This window comes from Eleutherodactylus coqui, chromosome 6 (genome assembly GCF_035609145.1).
Source record: "Eleutherodactylus coqui strain aEleCoq1 chromosome 6, aEleCoq1.hap1, whole genome shotgun sequence".
NCBI lineage: Eukaryota > Metazoa > Chordata > Amphibia > Anura > Eleutherodactylidae > Eleutherodactylus > Eleutherodactylus coqui.
The window spans coordinates 103,934,299-103,961,525 of NC_089842.1; the positions used below are offsets into that span (position 1 = coordinate 103,934,299).

The 27,227-nt window shown below is 42.5% G+C and overlaps 1 protein-coding gene across 3 annotated transcripts in view; it reads right to left on the reverse strand.

The window, feature by feature from the left end:
* The window catches only part of NPHP4 (nephrocystin 4), a 288,934-nt gene that overhangs the window by 58,920 nt on the left and 202,787 nt on the right, over positions 1–27,227 (reverse strand). For all 3 annotated transcript variants that reach the window (XM_066607298.1, XM_066607299.1, XM_066607300.1), the window contains 2 exons: positions 26,884–27,044; positions 10,862–11,042 (listed from right to left, as the gene is read on the reverse strand). In XM_066607298.1, coding sequence (XP_066463395.1) covers positions 10,862–11,042; positions 26,884–27,044 — 342 coding nt within the window. The remainder of the gene's footprint in view (positions 1–10,861; positions 11,043–26,883; positions 27,045–27,227) is intronic.

Genomic DNA, 27,227 nt, shown 5'->3' on the forward strand with positions numbered 1-27,227 from the left:
GGACAACTTTAGGATAGACTCATTATCATTCATGGAACAGCCAATAAAAAATAACCTCAAATGATCTTTAGCAGTGTATAGTATTGATCATAAATACATATAATGGGAATTGCTATCTAGTCAATTCCGTAAGGGGGTATTCTCATCTCAACGTTTCCTGGACAAGATGACTAACCCGCGGCTGGTTTCCCAACCATCTAGTCTGGTGTTATGGAACACGGCAGCCTTACGCTATTTCCATAACTCTCACTGAAGTGAATGGGAGTTACGGAAACGCCATAGCACAGCACATTATGCTGTTTCTATAACATAGGAGCTACGGAGACCGTGTAGTATGCTGTGCTACAGCGTTTCCATAACTCCCATTCACTTCAAAGGGAATTACCGAAAGAGCATAAGGCTACAACCTCAGCTGTTTCCGTAACACCCAATAAGGTGGTTGGGAAAATAGTTGTTGGTTTCTTATCTCAGCTGAGCTGCGACAGCCCCTTTAACATATTCGTGCAGGAGCTTAACCCTTTTCAATCCAATTTGTATCCTGGTTTTCCTAGGGGACTTACTCTGTTTCTGCTGTTATACAATGGCGCTATATGCTGGCTAAAGCCAGTACTGCATGAGGTGACACATTGGATAGGCTCCGACAGCAGAGAGGCTGGCAATATACAGTAAGAGAACCCCGACGGACATCTTCCAACATCAGAGCTGTACAGCCTTAAATCAAAATGTCTTTAGACGTCAGACAGTGGATTGGAAAGGGTTAAACTTTAATATGCATTACAGTTTCAATGTAGAAAGTTTATTCATTAGGTAATGAATGGTTATACAATTGTTCAATGTACTTTCTGTATCAATTCTTCAGTTTTCAAGGTCTCTGCTGTCAGATGAAAATCTGTCATTGCCATGTGACACCCAGATGCAGAACTTTTTTTCAGTAGTGTTATCACATGGGTGTTCGTTACACGAACAGGAGAAATATTTACGCTCAGGACATAAACAATGAAAGTTACTATTAAATGACAGCTAGCAGAGATATTGACCACAGTAAACTTTATTAGTGGAGGTGAGTATACACTTTTAATGCAACTGTATGACTCATTTACACAACGGCGGAGCTGGAGGTCAAAAGAGAGCTGAAACCACAATGCAAGGTGCATGAACGCCTCAAATCTATAAGGATAAAAAGGAAATCATACTAAGGAGACACATTATGGCTTTTTAAACCACAAGACATGATAATTTGTATATATAGGTATACAGTCTTCAGAATTTCTTACAATGTATGGTGCCAACATACCGTACATTATAAGTAGTCTGAAATCCTCTATTCATTTCAATATGACCTAGATTCACAATACATTCAAATGAGAGCGGGGGATTAGCAGCCATTCATGAAACAGGGCTTACTGCATATGATTCCTAAAACAGTGGGACAGTGTGCCTATGTGATGCCTATAGGACGAGTGCAGACGCTATGCATTACATGGTGCCTACATAAACATACCAGAGCATCATGCGTTATGATTACGGCTGGTATTTTATAGACGCAGCTTTGGTTTTATGAAACTAGGTGATCTGCCTCCTCTGACATTTTACTGGTGACAGGTTTTGGATTTTGTGCATCGCTCCCTCCATAAGCTTATCTTTCCCCTGCAGGCAACGTATGAGGAAGTACGATAATGGCAATTTAACTTTTAATATAGCTAATCTTTCTTATGAAGATTAGATGTCAGAATCATAAAGAGGCCGCATTGTTTAACTGTATATTTTAAAATTAAATACAAGCTTTGGAAGAAATTTGATAAAATATCAGGGCATGATTTCATATTGTCGGCCATATATATAAAATTCCTTTATTCCGGGGTTTGATAGCATAGCACTTGTTTTCAGCATAGGAAGTCTTAAAGAGGCACTAACCTTGAGGGTGTGAATGGATAACCCATCATAAAGACCCAATTGGGGGCCAATTTAGATCAGCTAACAGTCAAAAGGGATCATCTGACAAGCTACAAGCGGTTTTTTGAGGGTGCATATATAATACAAATTTCCAGGCAGAACCTGGACTTAACAATTCCAGTCTGCAGTCCTTTGGGACTGAAGACAGACAATTTGAGCAGATCTGACTGACGTGGTGCCACCCAGCAGATTTTTTTGGGACAAAGGAAAACTCTTCTCAGGCACTTTTGTCTAACCCCCAGGGCGGATAAAAGGAACCCAAGAAGGATTTCAGGAACTGGACGGGGTACGGTGATGGTCGTTGGAGGGCAACGATTTAGGTAACACACAGCATTCTGAGATAGTATGGTAACAATGGTTAGCGTCCATGGCGATTAAAAGACCTGTACCGTATAGACAGAAGAGTGCTCTGGCCATGCCCCAGATGGACCTTAGTAACTTGATGAGTATTCCAAGATGTCTCGTCTTGAGTAATAACAATGGTTAGAGGTAGAGATGAGCGAGTATACTCGCTAAAGGCAATTGCTCGAGCGAGCATTGCCTTTAGTGAGTATCTCCCCACTCGAGACAGAAGGTTGCCGGCGGGGGGGAGTGGTGAGTAGCGGCTTGCAGCAGGTTGTAAGGTTAATGATGTAAAATTAGAGAACAAAAGGTTAAAACATTTATGGGAAATAACATGGCTGAAGCTTTGTCTGCATGATGACAGGAGGGCAGCCTTGATTTAGAATTGCTTGAAAAAGCTTGGAATTTTAGTTACGTTTGTGTATGTAGGATAATGATGGTTAAAATGAAAGTACCATGTAATAAGATGTTATATGCAAAGGAATACACAGAACATACCAAAAATGGTGATGATGTGAGATAAAGATTTTATTATATGAGGAGTAAAACTAGTAGAACAAGAATGGAAAGGAATGTCACATAATGGTCATTAAAATAGTAGAATTCGGCCACACCCAATGAAAAAAAAATCCCCTAGACAAAAAAAGAAAAAAAAAGAGGAGGAATTGCTGCCCCTTTGTATGGAAAGCCTGGACCACCCAGCCTTGGCCCTGCCCCTTTGATAGATACTTCACCCACTTCTGACGTACCTCAGGTGCGGCCAGAAGAAGAACAAAGAAAAAGGGAGGGCCACAGACATAGACCCAGGGAGGGGGGTTCACACCACTGGGAACAAGCCCCCGTAAGATCCTGCCCAGGTGTAACAAGATCGAAGAATGCCATAGTGCCCCTCCAAGAAACTCTTATTGTAGATGGATATACTGTTTTTCTGTATATCCCCTTTACCAGTCCTGACTCCTAACCTTTTGAACTGGAAGAACAACACTCTCTCCTTCTCTGAAAAAAACGCAGGCAATGACAGAGCTGTTGGAAGGTATCATGAGCACTCACAAGCTCATTTATAGGGGTTGCCAGAACCTACTTCATCCCTTGTCTAGTATTGAAGAATGTCACTGTATTGATACAAGTATCAGGAAGTACTTGACAAACATGTGTTGCAATGGTTCTGGGATCGTTTCCTTTTTAAGTGGCCTAGTACAGGTTTTGTGTGCGTTTCTCTGTCTTTTGGCCTGGTGGGAGTGGTGTTAGGTGAGACATGCTTGGCCTCTCCTTGGCTTTCTGTGCAGTCCTGGAGCTGGAGCTTCTGTTAGCCTGCGTCTTCTAAAGCTAAGCACGGCAAATTATATCTGTTCATCTTGTATTCTGTGTTATTCCCCTATCCCACATAGAGTCTATTAGTGGCCGAGGTACATGGTCAGGTTTGTGCTGGTTAGGAATGAATGCCACACAATTACTGGAAATAGCACAGAAGGTCTTTGTGAATAAAAACCAAGAGTGTGAGAAAAAAAAGCTGTTAAAATGAAAAAAAGGCGGATTTACAGGCTGCAGCAATCCAGTCAAGACAGCCCCCATCCCTGTACAATGCCTGAAAAGACCCACCTCCTTCATATGCACAGAAGAGCAGGCCTCGGGACTGCCCCCTTAATAGAGACCAATGCAGAAGGTGCAGAAAGCACTGTCACTGGAGTAAAGACTGCCCCCCTCACTTCCTCTACTCATACAGGAAGAGGAGGAGGAAGAGTCCAGGTTCAAAATGGCAGCTATCAGAGACGAGCACATGGCAAAGCCACTCGGACTCGTGCCCACCAGCCTCCATCTTACTCTGCTCCTATTGCCTCGCTGTACAAAGATAATTCCAAATGAGGGCGACCAGGTTCCTATCTGCTGGGAACCCAGGAACCTATGGTCAGACTAAATGTAGGGGGTCACTTTGTGAACTATATGGTTGATACTGGTGCTGAACATTCAGTTATAACCAGACAACTAGCACCTCTTTTATGCAGCCCAGATTGTGGGAGCTGCTGGACAAGGTGAGAAGCATCACTTTATTGTACGACAGCAATGCACTTTGGGGGACAGAGAAGTAACTCATCAATTCCTGTACCTATCGGACTGTCCAATGCCACTCTTGGGACAGGGTGTGTTGAGAAATGCAGGCCCAAGTGTCTTTTGAACTGGATGGACAGATGACTCTACAGCTTGGAGGTAAAAGGTGAAATGACTCTACAGCTTGAGGTAAAAGTCCTCTGGTGCAAGCACCAAGTCATGACTGACTCCTAGGGTGACGTTTTCTTGGCAGACTGTTTTTGCGGGGTGGTTTGCCTTCCCCAGTCATCTTTACCCCACACAGCAAGCTGGATACTCATTTTACCGACCTTGGAAGGATGAGTCAACCTTAAGCCTGCTACCTGAACCATGCAGCAATTAAACCCGCAACCTACAGGTCGTGAGTGAGAGCTTAGGATTGCATACTGCTGCCTTAACACACTGTGCCACATGGGGCCCCTACAGCTTGGAGAAGATTTTCCAACTCCAGTCCATATCCTCTTACTTACAGTTCCTCAAGAGGAATAATGGAGACTATTGGCAGTAGTCCAACAGCAAGACCACCCAGGCCCCACCCAGAAGTATAGAAGGAAGAAAAAACCACCAGGAGTAGCCCAGAATATACCGCCAGTTGCAGTACAACTGAAGCCAGGAGCATAACCAATGTCAAGAACTCACTGTACGGGTGCCTCATTCTGTCCTAAGATTGATGGACACCAAAGGTCCCCACTGGCTGACCATTGCTCACATGACCAAGTACCAAGCCCTCCTATGTGAAAACCTAAGACTGATGTTGGAAATGTGCACTACTCTGAAACCGGCAACCCTGTTGTCCACTATAACCGGAACCCCCCCAACCATAACTGCTGTAAGGTGATAGATGAGGTCTTCAGCAGTCATACTGATCCACAGGAGACACCTCGTAAAGCTCTTGATCCCGAATATTACACAGATGGCAGCAGTTTCATGGATGAAAGTACATGCAATGCTGGATATGCAGTGGTCACCCTACAGACTACTATAGAAGCCCAAAGGAACCTCATCTCAACAGGCGGAACTTAATGCACTTATCAGAGCTCTACAGCTGGCAGCTGGGGTTAAAGTCAATATCTTTGCTGACTCAAAGCATGCTTTCCTCACTTCTTATGTTCATGGAGCCCTGCATAAAGAACAGGGTCTAATCACCTCAACGGGTCAAGACATGAAGCATGCTCCTCTCATTCTGGAACTGTTAAAAGCTTTGTGGATCCCCATTCAAGTGGCAGTCATTTACTGTAAAGAACATCAGAAAGGAGATTCACTCCCTGCACAATGAAACAGAAGAGCAGATGCTGATGCCAAGCGAGCTGCCAATCTTCCAGACGCAAAAAGTCCTGTCAAGCTACAGGCCCTCTTCCCCGCTCCCCTCAGCAACCAGTATCTCTGCTACAACCAAGGTGAGTGGGAATAGCTAAAAATTGAAAATACACTCCAAGGTTCCCAGGTGGAAGAATCATGGTCCTAACAGCACTAGTACTGGAGATTGGCAAGAAAAAGCATGAGGACACACACTACGGATCCATCACTATGAAAAACAATCCAAGATATGGTGTACATCCCAAGACTTACCAGTATAGAATAACTCCAGACAAGATCCTTTGAAAACTCTAGAGACACAATCTTATGGGGCAACGCCCTTCCGAATTGTGCAAGCAGACATTACTCAAATGCCTGCAGCTGACAGAGGAAGTATCTTCTAGTCTTTGTCTGCACTTACACAGGGTGGTTGAAGGCCTATCCCACTAGGACTGAGAAATCAATTCAAGTGGCTAGAGCACTACTGAGAGACATAATTCCAAGACATGGCCTAGCGGTGCAAATTGGGTCAGACAAAGGGCTAGTCTTGGCTGCAGAGATCATACAAGAGTTAAGGCCCTTCTACATGTATGAAAGTTATTATACTTAAAGGCAACTTTAAGTGCCAACGTCACAGAAGAATTTGGGAATCAACGTTTATAACCACCTTTGAGACGGTTATACGGAATAAAAAAAACTGAATCTCAGGGGATTTTTTTGCATCAGTGGAGATTATGTGATATGAGAAACCCAGAGCAGAGGTAACATATTGGCCTGGTGGTGACATCAATTTAGAGACCTTAAAATCAATTTAGAGACCATGAAACTTTCACATCCCTTGTCACTGGACTAGACTAATTAAGCATTTACGGTTATGCTGATCCCTTTCTGGTATTTATCTAAGGGCTATTAATCACAACATGTTTGTGCCCTCATATCCTGTTCTGGAATTCGTTTCAAGTGCAATTTAATCACACCATGTCCACTCCCATGTTATCACGTATATATGTTTTTATATAAATACGTCTTACATCTGTTCCATTATGCCTGAGGAAGAACCCCGAGTAGGTTCGAAAGCTCGCTATATTATCATGTATTTTTGTTAGCCATTAAAAGGTATCATATCTACAACATTACTTGGTTTCTCCTACTAAGAACAATCAACCAATAGTTATGAAACTGTAAATAAAGCTCAATTTATACGGGACGAATGTTGGGCAAACGATGCTCGACACTCATCCCCGCATACGCTCGATTCCGTGCTGCTGCACGGGAGCTAGTATCGCTGGTTAGCTCACAGAGTGGTCGGCAGGGAGGCTGCAGGAGATTTCTCTTCTCGCTTGCTCCTCTTCACTGACTTAACATAGCGGCCGTTCAGTACTGAAGGCTGCTATTTACACTGAGCGATCAGCTTATTGTCCATCATTTATGCTGCATAAACGATGAACGATGAGCAGATAGCTGATCGCTCAGTGCCAATAGCAGCCGTTCAGTACTGAATGGCCGCAATGTTAAGTCAATGGACAGGGGCGAGGGAGCACGAGGACAAAAATTTCCTCCAGCCTCCTCGCTGTGAGCCAGCGATACTAGCTCCCGTGCAGCAGCATGAGAACTAGTATGTGCGGGGACGAGTGATGGGCATCGTTTGCCCGACATTCATCCTGTCTAAATGGAGCTTTAGCCTGCCCACTCTGTATAAAGTGTTAGAATTTCTTTGTATAGACACACTGGGCTTTGAGATGTGAAATCCACCAGTGTCTGTGTGCACATAAAATAAAACTCGTCCATTTCCTGAAGGTGTGTGCACATAAAATAAAACTTGCCCATTTCCTGAAGGTGTGTGCACATAAAATAAAACGTGTCCATTTCCTGAAAATCCTAGGTTTCCTGTCAAATGTCGTATATTAATACTACACCACACAGGACAGATGACAGCATCTCTATGTTACAACACACAGTAGAACAGACAGCTCCTCTATATACTACATCACACAGGAGAGCCGACAGGTCCTCTATATACTACACTACACAGGGGAGCCGACAGGTCCTCTATGTACTACAGTTCACGGGAGAGCAGACAGCTCCTCTATGTACTACACCACACAGGGGTGCCGACAGGTCCTCTATGTACTACACCTCACGGGAGAGCAGACAGCTCCTCTATGTACTACACCACACAGGGGAGCCGACAGGTCCTCTATGTACTACACCTAACGGGAGAGCAGACAGCTCCTCTATATACTACACCACACAGGGGTGCCGACAGGTCCTCTATATACTACACTACACAGGGGAGCCGACAGGTCCTCTATGTACTACAGTTCACGGGAGAGCAGACAGCTCCTCTATGTACTACACCACACAGGGGTGCCGACAGGTCCTCTATGTACTACACCTCACGGGAGAGCAGACAGCTCCTCTATGTACTACACCACACAGGGGAGCCGACAGGTCCTCTATGTACTACACCTCATGGGAGAACAGACAGCTCCTCTATGTACTACACCACACAGGGGTGCCGACAGGTCCTCTATGTACTACACCTCACGGGAGAGCCGACAGATCCTCTATGTACTACACCTCACGGGAGAGCAGACAGCTCCTCTATGTACTACACCACACGGGAGCAGACAGCTCCTCTATATACTACATCACACCGGAGAGCTGACAGGTCCTCCATATACTACACCACATAGGAGAGCTGACAGCTCCTCTATATACTACACCACACAAGGGAGCTGACAGGTCCTCTATAGTCTATACCAGGATTTATCTACTCCAGTCCTCAGAGCCAACAGATCATGTTCTCAGGATTTCCTCAGTATTGCTCAGGTGATGTAATTAGGTGTTCTTCCTACAGGATATCCTGAAAACATGACCTGTTCTTGGAGGTCCTTGAGGACTGGAGTTGAGAAACACTGCTCTATACTACACCTTACAGTAGAGCCAACAGGTCCTCAAAAGTACACCACACTTGAGAGCCGAGAGGTCCTTTACACCACACTACACAGGAGAGCAGACAGATCACCTTAAATAGATTGAAATGTAAGCATAAAGCATATTACAGATGCCACACAGTTTGACTCTTGATACTGGAGTCATGACAGATAAATCTGTTACATTTTTAACAGCTCGCAACATACTGATTCAATAGACTTATGTTTGGTCAATCAGCTATTCCACGTGCCAAAAGCAATGGAAGCCTGATATAATGGAGGCCAACTGAACACCTTTACCATAACATGACCATAGTCTTAGCTCGTACCCTAACATCTTCACATTGTACATTTCCAGCTCCTAAAGAGGTACAGCCGGTACAAGCTCCTATAGTCTGCACCTGGCCAGCACTTGGACGCCAGGAACAGAGAATGATAAATCTTTTACACTTGTTCTACCAGATATTTCTGGAGAACACAATTAACCTTTGAAAGACACGCCAAGAAGGAATATAGGAGAAAATAAACAGCCGTAAGAGGCAGTAAGGCAGTAAATGTACAGTATATGCATGAGTGTATGGAAAGGAACATTTTCAGCTGCCAGTCCTAAAACTCTCCTGGCTATGAATGTACGACCTGATCATCATCCTGTCAGATTAATTAATAGAGTTAAAGTGATTGTCCATTAGCTCTGACAGTCACATGTACAAGCCTCTCATATTTTGGTTTCCATAAGAGCAAACACTAATAAAGTTAATTGCTTAATAGCTCAATAAAATAAAAAGCTCTAATAAAAGTAAAACTTCATTTCTGGGAAGAGCCACAGTTACAGAGCTTTACATTCACGAGATGAGAAACATGAAATCCAATTGTGAGTACTGATGAAATCGGAAATTAAATTAGCTTTGTGCTTTTCTTTTTCTCTTAAAATTAATACACAGCTCATTATGAGAATGCTCTTGCAAATTAGTGAGCATTGTGCAGAGGACTTTTATCTCACAGCAATTAGTGCTATATGGAATGTACTATATGAAGACAAAAATCAGGACAATCCCTGTGCGCCCCACCACCCGTGGAGCTTAGGCTGTGCCGGCTCCATGTTGAGATTAGCACCAACAATATGTGACACCAGAACAGCCCTCATCTCCATCTTTAAACACCACATTGGCTCCAAGTCTAACATTCTGCACCAATTAATTTCTTTATAGATTTTTACAGTAGTCAAAGCTCCATTTTTACAGTTCTCTAAATCCTTTGTTTATCCTTTAACTCTATGACTATACCGACAAAAAAAAATCCATATACTTACTGACATAATGATACAAGAGGGCAGGTAAAAACAGCACATTCCAAACATGCAGACAGCCAAACTGCTACATGGAGGAGCCACCGCACAGGTGCAAGGTACAGATGAAGAGCCACTCACCTTCCTTATACTCAGGGGGGCAGCTGCTTAGTACTATTGCACAAAAAAGGCATCAGGCCACATAGTATGTGTAGTGCACCATGCAGGCTTACAACCTATTAATGATGTCATATTTCAATCCAGCGGGCTGCCCTGCACTCTAAAGGCAAAACACATTGCCCTGGGCTTCCCCCGGTGTTCAAAGCTGCACTGCAAGTTACTGATAAATATGAGGTATTGGTTAATATTTTGACCAAAATATACAAGCTCACAACCAACGTCAAGGGTCCTCGTTTACTTGTAAGTCTGTACACGAATATCATTTAAAATCACCATCAATTATTGTTAGACCCTAGGATTTATAGAATCTTTAGAACTGAATAATAGCTGCATATCAATTACCGTAACTTCTAGTAGCAGTAGAAGCAATTGTATCTACGTGGATCATCAAAACATTCTAACTTAGTAGATAAGGGTAAAGTCTCTGGGTGACCTCACATTATGACGTTTTATTGACAGACTGTTTTGCGGGATGGTTTGCCTTCCCCAGTCATCTTTTATTCCCCCCCATCCACAGCAATCTGGGTACTCATTTTACCGACCTCGGAAGGATGGAAGGCCGAGTCAACCTTGAGCCGGTTACCTGAACCAAGCGGAGATTAAACCTGCAACCTTCAGGTCGTGAGCGAGAGCTTAGGAGTGCAGGACCCTAGCACTCTATGCCACATGAGGCTCACTTTTTAATAACAAGTTACACCCCTCTGTAACACACTTATACAGTCAATGGATTTTACTTCCATAAAACCCTACTAAGTGAACATTATTCCCATTGAATATTCCTTACCAACATTCCCCATGCGTAGGTGGAGTCGGCCTTTTATAACAGTATGGACTCCTATGGGTTTGACTACTCCTTGCTTTGAGATGTCTCCGCTCATCGCCATCATCTCCTGCTCATATTCTGTTGTTATGACTTCCAGCTCATGTGACACCTGCACAGCCGTGCGACCTTGGCGTAATAAATGCTAAAATATAGAAAAAAAGCCATATATCATTACATGTTCTACAGTAGAAGGCTGAGAACTGCTATGCATATTCTCTCAGCTTACGGTATTTATGAGGCATGCTTTTCTCCTTGAACTGGATTGTTGACTTTGTATAAATCTGCCTGCCCAAGTCAGTAATTGTATATGGTTTCCAGTTCGATATATAATATTTAATTTGGCTAATTTACCCCACTTTTCCTGACTTTCCTCGGACTGCAAATGGCAGTGAGCGATGGAATTTGGGGGAGGGAGATGGGAAAAATTAAATTGTGGATCAGGAACAGTGAGAGACCAGCATAAGGAATGAATGCCAACACAAGTCTCATTTATTCTATCAATTACAAAGTCCTTATTTGGGCTACAACATATATGGCCGTACACAACTGAATGCCACTGAAAGACATTTTTCTAAATTATGTTTTTGTTAAACTTTTTCCATAAGATACAAGGTAGCTTCTAAAAAAATTTAATAAACAACATTTTTGCAGTGGTTTCTGCAAGTCAATTTTTGTTCATTCTAGATCCACTTCACGAAGGTGAGAAACCAATGTCCAGTGAGTACATATGTAGTTGTTTCAATAGGAGAAATTTCCTAAAAGCTCAAACAGAACATTTGAAAGACATTTAACCCCTTGAGTGGTGGGTTTCCTACCACCCTGTCGTGCCCACCAGGGCAGGTTTTTTAAAATGGTCTAATCATTGAATTTCAACTAATTTTGCAGTTGCGTCTCAAGAGCCATAACTTTTTCATTTTTCCATTGACATGGCCATATAAGGGCTTGTTTTTTGCGGGACAAGTTGTGATTTTTTAAACAGGGGGGAGGAAAAAAAGAAATGGGGAAAAAAGAAAAAAGGGGGCCATGTCATTAAGGGGTTAAATAATGTATTAACTTCCTTCTCTGGGTCATTACGACGCATGGATACCACGTGTGATTTTATTTTTTATTTTTTACAACGTAAAGGGAGACAAGTGTTTTTATTATTTTTTTATAATTTTTATACTTTTTTTTTTTTTTGTCCCTTTAGGGGACTTCCACAGGGACCCATCAGGACCCCCTGATCACATTCCGGGGGTCCGATGGTGACAGCCCTTTACATGCTGCAGTGACAGCCCTTTACATGCTGCAGTCACATAGACTGCAGCATGTAAAGGGTTAACACAGCAGAGATCGGAGGTTTTCTCTGATCTCTGCTGTAAGAGCAGGGACCTAGCTGTCCTCTGACAGCCAAGTACCAGCTCTCCCTGTCACAGAGACCATTGGCTTGCTTCTGACAAGCCGATGGTCTCTATGGCAACCTGTAAACAAAGAAGGAGACTTAGAAGCAGGAGATTTCTGGCAGATCGGCAATATCTTCTGCTGGTTTTTCAAAGCCCTTGCTTTGTTTTCTGTGGGACTGTGCAGGCAGAGCACAATGCCACAGCTTGTGGCGTTGCGCTCTGCAGCTTCCATAGTGATACATAGCCCGGAAATCTTCCGGGCTATATCACTATCGGCAGTGGAGCTCGTCCCGGAAAATTTCCGGGCGTGCCACTCAAGGGGTTAAGCCTCTGCCTATTCTCCCAGGGAAAAAGCCCTAAAAGTGCGCAGAAACACCCCTTTAATACAGATTTGATGCATATTAAAAAAAACTTGTTGTTTTGCAGTTCTGTTCGCTGGATAGTCTCAAGAAAGTCAGGATTGTAGATAGGTATGCTAATGAGTGGATGTGTTGTGCCAACGACCTGAAGGAGAGATCCGCATTTAACCAAATGGAATAAAATGGCTGTCCAGTTTTGGACTACTGGCAGGCTCTTCAGGATGGGTCATCATAACCCTACCAATCAGCTGCTTGGTTGGCCACTGGAGCAGGAAGTACACTGTTGCATACTGCTAGCAGTGGCATGGCTTGCTATTGCAGGCACTGTTCCTGTTGCATGGGAACAGTGCCTGCAATATAGCCCCGATTGCTGCAAAGTATACAGAGCCATCTGCTTCCAGCTATGTACACTGCAATAGTGAACAAGTGAACAGCTTAAGGTTGGAGGTCCCATGTGTCGGACCACCGCTGATCAGTTATTGATGACCTATTTTGAAGAAAAGTCATGAGTAGTTTAAAGCTGGAGAACCCCTTTAACACATCTAGGACCTTGAGTTCTTAAAATTTGTAATATAGTCCATGCAAAAGTTCAGTCTTAGATAGTGTGTTTATGCTGTCATTTTTGTATAAAGCTCCAAGAACAGGCTGGATACATAGAGATCTTAGCCTGTCCTGAGAAATGCAAACATGGATATGGCTACACTTCCCAGAACGCAAGTATCAAGGGCAAGCTCCATTCAGACCCAGCACGGAATGTAAGTACGGTAGATTTCAGCTCTGAAGTATCCAGAATTGTTAATGTAGCTCTGGAGTATACCGCCCTAAGACCACTCTCACACACACTGCTTTTTAGAGCGAATAGCGTGGCATCTCAAGTGCCATGCTAATCGTGGTACAACGTTCCCATTGATTTTAATGGGGTTCTCAGATGTGCCCTCAAATGCCACAATCTTCGAGCGCTGTCTGTTCTATTTTTCACTGTTTTGTAAGACTAATTTTTAATAAATTTTGACAAGGAAGAGTATATCAAGTACAACATAGTGTGATAGCATTATATTTAGAGATGAGCGAGCATACTCGCTAAGAGCTGTTTTTGCGGTTTTTAATGCACCCCATCACAATGCGTTCAAAAACACCAGTTGAAAATGCAGTAAAATGCTGCAGTTCAGAGCGACGTTTAACTAAACGCAACTGTGTGAGTGGCCTAACTCAGGATCAATATAAGTTAAGTAATACAGTAAACAGTGATTCTGCCAGCAGCATAGTGAGTGCAGCTCTGCAGTATAACGCATTCTGTTCCTCAAGATCAGTAAAGGATAAGTAATGCATGCACACAGTGACTCCACTTGCAGGATAGGGAGTGCAGCTCTGGAGTATTATACAGGATCAGTATGAGACAAGTAATGTACGTGCATGGTGGCTCCACCAGTGCAATAGTGAGTGCAGCTCTGGGGGATGTAACTCAGGATCTGTACAGGATAACTAATGTATGTACACAGTGACTCAACTCTTTATGTAGATTAATTCTATATGTAAACTGGAAGTTCTTAGTTGCACTGGTGATTTCAGTGGTGCTGCTGTATAATTACGCTGTCAAACATCTACGTAATTTATAAAGCAACTTCTAAACATAACTTAGTTGCTGCAGTCAATGACCTTGAATAGCTGACCTTTTGTATGACATCTTTACCCCACCACCAGACATACAGAAAAGGAAAAGTTAGGTTAAAACATATTTTAAAGCCCCAAAGCCTGTCATATATCTGCTGAGGCATTTTATAAAGTGGCACAAGCCCCATAGTCTCACTTTGTGGTGCTGACATTTATGCTTTTCATTTGACAGATGAGAGCCGCTGACTTTGATGTTTATCTCTGAGCTTTTAAACATTTCTTGGGTGTTTAATAACCACAGACACCTTTTTGATCATTTCTGGCCTTGAATTTTATGAATTGCCGGAGTTCAATGGTAACAATTTGGTTTTCGCTGTATTTTTCTGGGGTAATGTGCTTTTTCACATTTCCTTCTCATTAAAATGTCACAGAGACCTACATAATTTTGCTAGTGTGAGTGACAGCTGGATGTATTGAGATCTTTTACACGTCATGAATCACTGTTGTGCCGCTTATCGGAACAGGCTGGAAAAAACATTAGAATAGAATTGAACTCTTTTCATGATAATTATATTGTCGCTTCCTCAGTCACAAGGTCAGGGATATACAATACGTGCAAAATCTACAACCATATGGCTACTGGGGCGCCGAATAGGTGCGCTTAAGGACAATGCCTCGTCTAGGCTTTTTTGCTTATAGTTACATCCAGCCCATAATTATACACATTTTTTATATTTACATATGTTAAAAAATGTTTCTATCCAGAAATATTCCAGGACTAATGTTAGAATAGCACCACCCGCTTTCTCTTATTCTGTGTCCACTTCAGTAATTGTTCCACCCACTGATTCTTGCTTCTCTCTGCTGCACTGGGGATGCAGAGGGATGTCTGGTGCGGTGAGCGGCTGCTTCTGAAGCTCCAGCGTCTTCTCTGCTTGTCACAAGAGATGCTGAGTAGTTGTAGTAACGCTGTCTCACTCGTTTTATTACTCACCCAGCATTTCCTTTGACATCAGACACAAACCAACTTCAGAAGCAGCCAACTCTCCACGCTAGGAATTCATCTATATACCAGAGTCTATCAGCCCTTTCTTAGAGGAGTATTCTGGCAAAGTAAAAGTTATATGCTTTCTAAGGGAATAACGTGTAATTTTGCAATATCAAGTTAGAACTTTTTGTACAAAGCTGCAGAAATATCAGTTTTCTGGTCGTCTCCGCCTTCCCGTCATGCTTAGTTCTCTATTGGTATCCAATGGTTATGACCTGTATGCTCTGCTGTTTTACTGGTCAGGCATATGCAGTACCTTCATAACAACACATTTATTAACAAATATGCATGCCCAGTTGTCAGTAACTGGCAATGGGGCATTGTGGTAGATTTAGTTTTTGCACTCCCCAGCAACTATATAAACATCTGAACATATCTAATAAGCAACAATGGCATAGGTCGGCAAAAAAAACCAAAAAAACAAAACATACTGGAGTTCAGTTTGACAATTCAGATGTTTGGAATAATAGCAATAATGTCAAGGAAACTTTGAAAATTTTGCCCAGTCTCCCGAATACCCCTTCAAGCCCCCAGGTGCCATGGCAATATATTGACACCCTGTGATTGTAGCATGAGTGTACCGGTTAACTTGCTCCCTCTGTAAAATGACTTCGGTGGCACAGTCAGCATTTTTTGCTGCGGCATCTGAGGAGTTAAATGGCCGGGATCAGCTGTATGTTATCGTTGACATCCACTGCAGATCTGCTGGCACAGTTCCCATGCCCTTTCCATCGGTATATTATAATAGCAAGGCAAGATGTTGGAACGCCCCACACTGTACTAATACAGCACGGTGCAGGAGAGGCTTAAACTAAGATCTCTCACCCAATCAGACACCAGACGTAGAAGGTTGCTCCTGCATGTTGATGGTACAGTTACTGAGGAAACCGTACGATCTCCAGAGAATATTGTGCACAGTTCGTATTACTTAGAAACAATTAATTAGAATAATGCTCAAAGATGATAACTCTTGAAGCATTTGTATGGTTGCTTTGCCAAATGTACCACCCAGCATGCAGGAGCATCTCTCCACATCTGATGTCAGGTCAGACAGGGACACTTAAGTGGAGGAAAACTTTATTTATTTTATTGTATAATGAAAAGTTTTTCAACTTTCTAAAAATACTTGGGGGGAGATATACTAAGGAGAATGCTGAAGAATTCAGGTTCAAACTGCACCAAAATAGTGTAAATCTTGTTCACCAAATTTCTTATGTATTTAATACATATCATAATTAAACGAATCAGTTCTGCATGGTATTAAGAAAAGGAGGCGTGGCTAAATACTAAAATACACCATTATTTGGGGTTAAAATAGTGGTGTGAAGTAAACTAGCCAAGCGGTGGTGCAAGGAAGCGAAAACTGTCTAATACATCTAGCAAGATGCCCCAAAGTTATTGGACAGTGTGCGCAACTATGATGAATGTAGCACAGTTGCTGCCTGTCTCGTCTAGTTTATGCTATCTAGATTTAGGACAGCATTAATCTGCCCCTTTGTGTTTCAATTCCATGTCTTTTAAAATCTCTGCCTATTGTAGTGAATACAGAGACTGAAAACAAGTAAAGACCTAATCCCTCTCACAACTGATGGTTTGCTACATCTAGACAATCCTCCGAGAGCTAAAACTCAGTAACCAGGCTGATACAATATATCAGTGCGGGTAAAATGTAGCAAGCAATGAGGACAGGTAAGTTTTGTGCTGCTGGTGTGTGTAGCTCATGAAGTATTATCATGACTAGATAAAAGAAGTCTGTACAACAGGGTTCCAGACGGCAACCAAAATCTTTGCTAATGCACCCGGCATTTTCCAAAGGGCGACAAGGCTTTTTAGTCTTGTCGCCATTTACAACCAGCCCTGCCGCAGCTGTAGTAAAAAGAAACTAAAGGAGGGTCTTTAGCATGTTTCCTAGAAGCCCTGCTCCACTGACACACGCTGTCATGGAACCCTAAAGGAGCTAGAGAGAACCAGTGCTGCTGTGTTCTCTTCAGCGCTGCCTGTGGCCATGTAAGTTACTTGAGCTGCGTTGCCAGTAGCTCCTGTAACTGAGAGGGGGCACCTAGCTGCTGTTACTGTTGGGGATGGTTGAGGAGGGGCACCTAGCTTCTGTTGCTATTGTAGGGATGATTGGGGAGGGTCGCCTGCCTGTTGCTGCTATTTTGGGAGGGTTGGGTGAGAGGTGTTTGACTGCAGCTATAATTGGGATGATCGGGTTGGAGCTCCTGGCTGCTGCTGCTGCTACTGTAGGAACGGTAGGGGTAGGGCCCATGGTTGATGTTGCTGTGATGAGGTGTGGTTATTTGACTGCAACCTGTGACTTGGGATTGGATTTCTGACTTGCGACTCTCACTATGACTCCATTGACCTCACTGGTAGTAAAGGTCATAGGGCTACACAGTAATCTTTGGTCGTGTAACCCCTGTCATGGCCATATGTCACTGTGTAGCCCTAGTCTTATACTGTGAGGGGAAGCATATTAGCCTTTTACTCTCCAGCTTAGTACTATGGAGCAATTCCAGCAAACTGGTTCTGATTCACAATTCCAGCAAACTGATTGGTTGTTTGGGTTGTCTGATTCAACCTGATTGGTTGTATGGGTTCACTGATTCAACCTAATTGGTTGTTAGGGCCGAGGTAGGGAGTAAAAGGCTAATATGCCGAGAGTCGAGGGGAAGGCTCTGGATGTGTATACTATGGTATTGTGTATATTTAACTCTGGATGTGCAGTGATTACTGGGAGGACAACTTTGGATGATCTGTGTAGATGACAGACGTATTCTTCTTAAAATCTTCAGCGCACCAAGAGTGTTAAGTTTACTTGGTGCAAAAAACGTTCATTCGGTACTGCAGTCTATCGAGATGCTGCCCCCAGTCAGGTTGGTACAGAGGAAATCGGTATATCGGTAGGCAGTAGTCTGGATGCATGTATATAATTTATAGTACATAATGGAATTTTTAATTGTCAAATTTAAGTACATAAATAATTAATATTATAATAAATACTATTTGGCTCCTAAACTTTTCTTAATAGGGGTCAATGGTTCCTAGGTAAATAGAGTACTGTACAGCCAACATTGCACTACTACCACTCATTCAACTTCCAGGCTCTTATTAAATAGTTAGTTATCAAGTTAATAGCTTGAACGACGAGGGTCTGTCGTGCCGATCTAGAATGACCACGACCGAGAGCACTCTTCCATTGTGTTGATGTCGGAGGAGATACCGTTGCCGATCTGTTGCACCCACGAGCGCTGCGGACGAGCAGGAGGCCTCCGCCATTCGGCAGGGGGTCGTCTCTCGATTTTACTAGCAATTACTGCGGTGAGAGCACTGTGGGCCGGGACAGCTTCTGACAAGCCTGCAACATGACCAGAAAGTGCAAATCGTCTCATTGTTATTGTTTCTGTGATTGACTCAATCCCTGTGCAAGCCTGTATCTCGCTGTTTCTGATGAAGTCGAATCAACGGACACGGAGAATCAGGCGTTGGCATCGCATGTGAAACGACTCCAGACACTCAGTGGTTTGTGACAGCAAGCTCCAGGTCTCCGAGCCGTACAATAATATTGGCATAATGCAGGTCTGGTAGAATTGAATCTTAGTCCTGAGTGTTATGTTCTGCCTCCACCAGAGTTTATCCAGGAACCTCATCACCAAGGCTGCCAGTGCTATTCTCCGCAGGATGTCTGAAAGTGCTCTCCCATCTGTGCTGAAGGCTTCGAGGTACACGAACTCACTGACAGCGTTGACTCTCTGGCTGTTTACGTCTAGGTCCCGAGCATTGCGCCGGCTCCTGGATTCTGCAGGTTGTTTTTTTGCTAGGAGATGTGAAGCTCTTATTAAATGGTCACTGCATTCAATCATGTGCCGATGACAAAGAGTTCAAACTACTACTAGACAAGCAAACAGATATATGGTTGGAAAATAGAGAAAATCTGGGTAATAAATGCCCTTTAAGTCTTATATAGTGCAGATGGGTTTGTGATTGAACCAACATGGAAAGCTCCCCAACTATACAGCTTAGGATTTCAGCAGGAATATTCCTCTACTGAATGTATTAATGTGATGCTATTTGGCTCAAAGGTGCATTCATTACCATATTCCTGCAATTTAATCTGGATAAAAGGTTAGAAATACAAATGACTTAGTAAGCATTTTAACAAGAGCAATTTAGTAAGGAAAGTCTAACTTTAAATGACTTAGCATTGATAAAAAGTCCATTGGAGGCAATTATGTCGAGACATACTTTGCAAGAGCGACTGCATGGCTTGGACCAGTCCTATTACTGGGTGCTTTAAAAGGTCATTTGGGGACATGGTTTCACTGGCCCACTCCTCAAATACAGTTGTAATCCAAATTATTCAAACCCCATTGCAAATTAGCTGAAAGTTTGTAAATTTGGCAAATAAACCTAATTTGCAATGAGGGTTGAATAATTTTGAGACTGCGGTAGTCATTAAAAGTGACATTTTGTGTTGAATTTGGAGAAATCCCTTGATATATTAGTGCTTTCGAGCTATTTGAGGAGTAACTGCACTTTTGCCAAAATTAAAGTAACATGCTGGACCAACACATTCATTTATATCGAAAAAGCCATACTTTATAAATGTCAATAAAATCCATACCAACAAAATATAAGAAAAACAGATACAGACACATTAAGTCCAATAGGAAGGAATCACTGGCATACATAACACTACAAATACCAGTACAACAGCCTAATCATATCCCCCAAACAAAGTCTCGGCAAAATGTGTGTTGGGTATGGTGAGACTGTTGTATATAAATGAATTTGTTGGTACAGTGTGTTATATGAAACATATGCAAATATAGTCATACTTTATGGGTGTAAGAGTATACAGTATATGCGTATGACTTATGGTATATTGGAGGTGAGCTTCTATTGAAGTTTGAGCAAACTTTTACCATGTCAAACGGTTAGATCAGTGGGAGTGCTACTGTTAAGACCCTCACTGATCGCTACATCAAGAAGACTGCAGTGTTCGTCATCCTGGCAGCCGGAGATGGCTTCATAGAGATGTATAAAAGGTGTCTATAGATCTCTATGAGGCAGTCTTCAGCTGCCCAGAGGAGCCATAAAGCAGAAAAGATGGGAGAAGGGGAACAGTGCTCAGGTAAGTGCTGCAGTCCTTCATTCTAGCGATCAGTTGGGGTCTCAGCAGCGAGGCGCCCACTGATCAAAACTTTTGACATGTCTCTCAGACATATCAAAAGTTTGACAAAAGTATAGTTACTCTTTAAATTGTTCTTTTTTTAACAGGTTTTTTTTTTGCAAACAGCTGAAAGTTTGTAAATTTGGCAAATAAACGAGTTTGCAAAAAATGTGTTACTTTAAGGTTGGCAAAAATGCAGTTACTCCTTTAATAGCTCAACAGAAATAATATTACAAGTGGTTTCTCCAAATCCAACACAAAATGTCACTTTTAAGGACAACTGCAGTCTCAAAATTATTCAACCCCCTTGAATAGAATTCCTCATAAGGAGCACAGATTTTCAAATGAGGTGTTGGCTGAAGCACACCTGATACAACTAATCTAGGGCTTCATTAGATGCATGACGTGTGCTTGAGATAGAACACATCAAATACCTGAAATTCATATTACAAATATGGCTAAGCGCTCGTTTACACCTGCATTTGGGCTTTCCACCTCTGTTCCATTTTTGGAGCAGAAAATGTAAATTAAATGTTGCCATTATTTCCCCCATTAATTTCAATGGCTTTTAAAAAAATGGAATGCTGTCACTTTACTTCTGTTCCATTATATTCCCATCTAGTTATAGAATAAAAGTGCCGCAGACTGCGCTATTTGTTTAGTTGAAAGGAAACATAAAACGGAATGAGAGCAAACTTTCAGTTTTTTGAAAGCCCGTGAGAAAGAATCGGAAATATTTAATTTCGTTTTTCTGCTCCAAAATTGGAACATAGATGGAACACCTGAACGCAGGTGTGAACTCAGCTTAAGCTAAGAGAGTGATCCAAAAAGTTAAGAGAAGAGATCACTGCCTTGCACAAACAAAAAGAAGGATACAAAGAGATAGCAGAGGTACTGATATTCCTAGAGATACAGTACAAAGTATAGTTTACAAGTTCAAAGTAAGAGGAAGACTGACTGCACTACCTGGACATGAAAGAAAGATGAAGTTATCTTCGGCTGCCATCAGATTCCGGAAGGGGAGGTCGTGAAAGCACCCTTGAGTGACTGCAAAAGACCTGCAGCAATATTTAGTAGCAGCAGACAGTGAGGTTCCCATTTGCGCAGTAAGGGTTTATTCAGACGACCGTATATCGGCTGCGTTTTCACGCTGAGCCGATATACGGTGTCCGCCCCTGTTCTGCCCCTCCCATTGCAAATAGTGGCAAGGGGCGGAGAGGGGGCAGGAGCTCAGTTCTTGCTCCTGGCTCTTCCATACCCCCCCCCCCCCCACGCAGACAAGGACACTGTATATCGGCTCAGCGTGAAAACGCAGCCAATATACAGTCATCTGAATAAGCCCTAAGGCACATACTAAATGCTGAGGGTCTTCAGGCCCAGACTCCAAAACATACACCTCTACTGAACCAAAAGCACAAGAAAAGTAGGCTCCAATATGCTCAAAACTATTTAATAAGGCACAGATGTTTGGGGATTCTGTTCTGTGAAGCAATGATACAAATCTGGAACTGTTTGGGCCTATGGATCAGCGGTATGTCTGGAGGAGGAAGAATGATGCATCTGCGGAAAAGAACGCCCTGCCTACAGTGAAGCGGTGGCTCGGTGAGGCTCCGTGGCTGCTTTGCTTCCTCTGGCACTGGAAACCTGCAGAGTGTGGAGGGCAAGATGGATTCAATCAAGTAACAGAAAGTCCTAGCAGAAAACATCATGCCTTCTGTGAGAAAGCTGAAATGTCATTGTCCAACAGGACAAGGATCCCAAGCACACCTCAACGTCCACCAAGGCTTGGTTTCAGAAGAAGGCCTCGAAGGTTGTGGAGTCACTGTAACCTGACATGAACCCCATAAAAAATCTTTGGTGGGATTTGAAGGCGGCTTTTGCGCCAAGCAAAACCAAGAATCTTAATCTATTACTCATGGGCAGTGGCCTCCAGTTCTCTAAGATTCCTGAAGAATGCTATCAGAAGCTGATGTCTGGCTATGCATCACTACTACAGCAGGTCATGGCAGTAAAAGAATGCTGTACCAAGTACTAAAGATGCTTGTCATTAGGGTGTTGAATAATTCTGGGACAGCAGTACTCCTGGAAAGTGGGATTCTGTGGTGAATTGGGAGAAATCACTTGTTATATTAGTTATGTTATTTAAAGTGTTCTTGTTTGATAGTTTTTTGCAAATAGATGAAAGTTTGTAAATTTGGTAAACCAACCTAATTTAGAATGGGACTGAACCATTTTAATTACAACTGTATGGTCTGTAACATGACAACATTTAGGCTGCCCGTCCACAGGCGTTGCACTTTAACGACGCAGATTTCTGCAGCGTGGGCCGCTGCAGGAGAACCCTAAAGTCACCATGATTTTCCGTGATGAACCTATCATAATAGGTTCATCGTGGAAAATCGCGGCGGATTTTCACTCGTGTACATTGGGCTGCACTTTCCATAGTTATCCTATGGAAAGCGTTCAATGCATTACCCGCGTGCGGATTATCGCTGGGGATAACGCAATGCAGAATCGCCCGTGGACAGAAGGCCTTAACAGGAACAATACGATACCTTCTATTTATATAGATGGTTATACGCAGAGCAGAAGCTGGAGTGGATGTACAGTAGAAGCTGCCTCATATTCCTAAAACGGATAGGTCTCTAGTACAGAAAGACAGAGCAGTAGAGAAGACCATGATCTGCTACCTTTAAATCCACGAACTAGTATGCATGAGAGAAAGGGACATTTTTCTACATTTAGGTACATACATTCTACATATGAACTTGCATGCATTCTATTGGTATATACATGTTATAATCATTTCAATAACTAAGCCAGACCCATTTTCGTTCACAGCTAGTGCAGAGACAGAAGGGGCAGGTTTAGGCCAGCTGCACATGGCTGAGCCGGATTCCGCATGCGGGTTACCGCAGTGGACCCGGCTGTGACCCTGGCTGGCAACCCAGTGTACTTGCTTCTTCTGTATTGCGGATGGTTGCGGACATTCACAGTCCGTCATGCGCAGTACAGATTTTTTTTTTTAATATTTGCTTTTCTCGCACCGTTGGTAGGCGATGACATGGGTACACGCGGCCTATCTGCAATGTCAATTCCAGATGGGATGTGGGTCGGATGGTTTCCATTTGCTTCAATGAAGGCCATCCGCACGAAGTCCGCAGCAAAATAGACCATGCAGCGATTTTTTCCTCCTCTTGCAGAATATGCAATTCGTCTCCATGAGTGTAAAGAAAAAAGCAACTTTACGTAGCTTTCAATGCATGCTATTTGCTGCAGATCCTCAGTGCGGCCGCCGGCCATGGATTTCACTGTAAAAATACTATCATTTGAAGTCGGCCCCAGGCTTTATTCACACAGTCGTTGCAATTTTCGTCCGAAAATCGCATGAACAAGATAAAGCTGCGACCAAGTCGCCTCTGAATCTTACGTTTTCTTGCCTATTCACATGGCCAGGTGCGGCGTATATACGGCGCAGCCTGAAATTCCTCTGACTGGGGTGATCCCTCTTTCCTTTCCTGGTTGATCGCAGCAATAGAAGCTTCCATAGAAGCCTATGTGAGCTGCCGGCAAAGGGAGGGGGAAGAAGTTTAGCAGTGCTAGTCATGCTAAACTCCCTCCCCCTCCCCTTGCCGGCAGCTCTCATAGGCTTCTATGGGAGCTGCCGGCTGATCACGGCCAAAAGATAGGGCATGGCCCTTTTCTGCATAAAAGCGTCCGTCTCGAATCAGCAGTGTATGTGCTATATTTTCCGGCTGGCTGATTTTACGCACTGAAAAATCGCCCATCTGAATGAATGCATTGAAATCCAACGCTTCAGATGGCCGCGATTTTCAGACAACGTTTTATCGCGACAAAATAGCCGCGATAAAAGGTTCGTGTGAATAAGGCCTCGGTTATAGAAATGAGACAGTCAGCTTACTGCAGTTACATAACCAACTTCAGGATGAAGATCTACTCCACGTGACCCAGTGACAGAACAGTACAAGTGGAGGTGCTGGCACCGCTGGACCTAGACTGAGTGAGGGTAAGTTTATTTTCCTGGACAGTCCCCTTAACTAAAGTCAGACCAAGGTAAGCATGGACAAATCTGTATACAGGTGCATACATCCTATATATGTTCATACATACATCCTATATAGGTCAGTGCATCCTATATATGTTCATACATACATCCTATATAGGTCAGTACATCCTATATATGTTCATACATACATCCTATATAGGTCAGTACATCCTATATATGTTCATACATACATCCTATATAGGTCAGTGCATCCTATATATGTTCATACATACATCCTATATAGGTCAGTACATCCTATATATGTTCATACATACATCCTATATAGGTCAGTGCATCCTATATATGTTCATACATACATCCTATATAGGTCAGTACATCCTATATATGTTCATACATACATCCTATATAGGTCAGTACATCCTATATATGTTCATACATACATCCTATATCGGTCAGTACATCCTATATATGTTCATACATACATCCTATATAGGTTAGTGCATCCTATATATGTTCATACATACATCCTATATAGGTCAGTACATCCTATATATGTTCATACATACATCCTATATCGGTCAGTACATCCTGTATATGTTCATACATACATCCTATATCGGTCAGTACATCCTATATATGTTCATACATACATCCTATATAGGTCAGTGAATACTATATATGTTCATACATACATCCTATATAGGTCAGTGAATACTATATATGTTCATACATACATCCTATATAGGTCAGTACATCCTATATATGTTCATACATACATCCTATATCGGTCAGTACATCCTATATATGTTCATACATACATCCTATATAGGTCAGTACATCCTATATATGTTCATACATACATCCTATATCGGTCAGTACATCCTATATATGTTCATACATACATCCTATATAGGTTAGTGCATCCTATATATGTTCATACATACATCCTATATAGGTCAGTACATCCTATATATTTTCATACATACATCCTATATAGGTCAGTACATCCTATATATGTTCATACATACATCCTATATAGGTCAGTACATCCTATATATGTTCATACATACATCCTATATAGGTCAGTGAATACTATATATGTTCATACATACATCCTATATAGGTCAGTGAATACTATATATGTTCATACATACATCCTATATAGGTCAGTACAAGCATGAGGTTCTCCTTATGAGAAAAAAAATCTGAATTTACACTGAATTCCTTTGTTATTTGCAGGTAGCAGAAGAATTCACTGTTTATCCTCGCAGCTATGTCTGTTTTCTACAACAATAAAACTGTCTTTTCCCTGCCGCTTCCAACTAAATAAAAGTAATAAGAAAGGTAAAAGATCTGCAGGAACCCCGCAAACCTTAAAGAAAAGAATTGAGTTACATATCAATAAAAGAAACTGCTCTCTTCTGGTGCATTTCATTTTTCTTCCCTACAATCAGATGATTCATTTATGCTGGTATATACAGTGGCATAAGAGATCCAGCAAGAGACAATTAATAGAAGGAATTAATATATTTCCAGGAACACAATACACTAGAGAAGACTTCAGGATAACAATCGTATCGTTATGTAATGAGAAGAGAAATACAAACAAGCAGCAGCTCTTTAAGGGTGCTGTGTAGCACGACATAGCTGCTCTATTCCGAAAACAGCGCCACAGCAGTCTACAGGTTGTGTGTGGCATTGCAGCTCATTCGCTTCAATGGCCTTAAGCTGCAATATCAGATGAGACCTGCGTTTAAGGCCCAATGTCCACTTGCACGCACGGATTCCACTGCTGAATCCAGCCACGCCCGCAGACATCGAGAGGTAAAGAGATTTTTTTACCTCTCCGGATCCAGCGTGGGTCTTCTCCGTGTCGGCTAGATCTGCTTTCTTCAGTACGGCAGAGGTGTCCGACGCATGCACAGTGCTTTTTTTTCTTTTTGAATCTCCTGCTTTCCTGTGGATCCGCGGCACGTCCACAGTGACAGCTGCAGGTGTGCCGCCGATCCGACGGCTTCCATTGACTTCAATGGAAGCCGTCCCTGCCGAATTTGCAGGAAATTGGAGCAAACCACATGCTTTTAGCTGTTTTGCAGGCGCCCATGTCTCCCTATGGGTGGCTTTATTTGCAGATCTCCCGCAAATCAAATCCGCCCGTGGACATTGGGCCTAAGAGTGGTTCTGTTTGTAGAAGCTGCTTTTTTACTCCTGTACAACCCCTTTAAGATGGGGCGAAGTCCCGACATAAGACATGATGGGAGGGGCAATCAGAATTAAAAGGATCAAACCCATTTTTATAAACTAATTATTTTTATCCATGCTAGGAATGTTTACTGCAATCGTTACTATATATTGATATTAATGGTGGCTGGAACTGTCATACCTTCATCTCTACAGCAGCAGATCCAATAAGAAGCAGGGACTCCCCATCCCAAATGTCAATTTGAAGGGTCTGTAGAGCTAAATAACGGAGAAACCATCTTTGTTCTCCAGGCTTGAGGAATCCAGGATCTACTGTGTACTTCAAGTGATACCCCGGTGACCCTACAGGTAGAATACAAACACAAGTAAATTATCATACATTATACAGGTACATGATGCCGCTTGAATCATATGGGACTGCAGGTCAAAATTAGAGTCTTGAACTCAAATATGCAACATTTTGCAAATGGTTTTAGTTAGTTTTTTTTGAGGCAAAACTGTAACATTTTGTGGCATATCATTTAG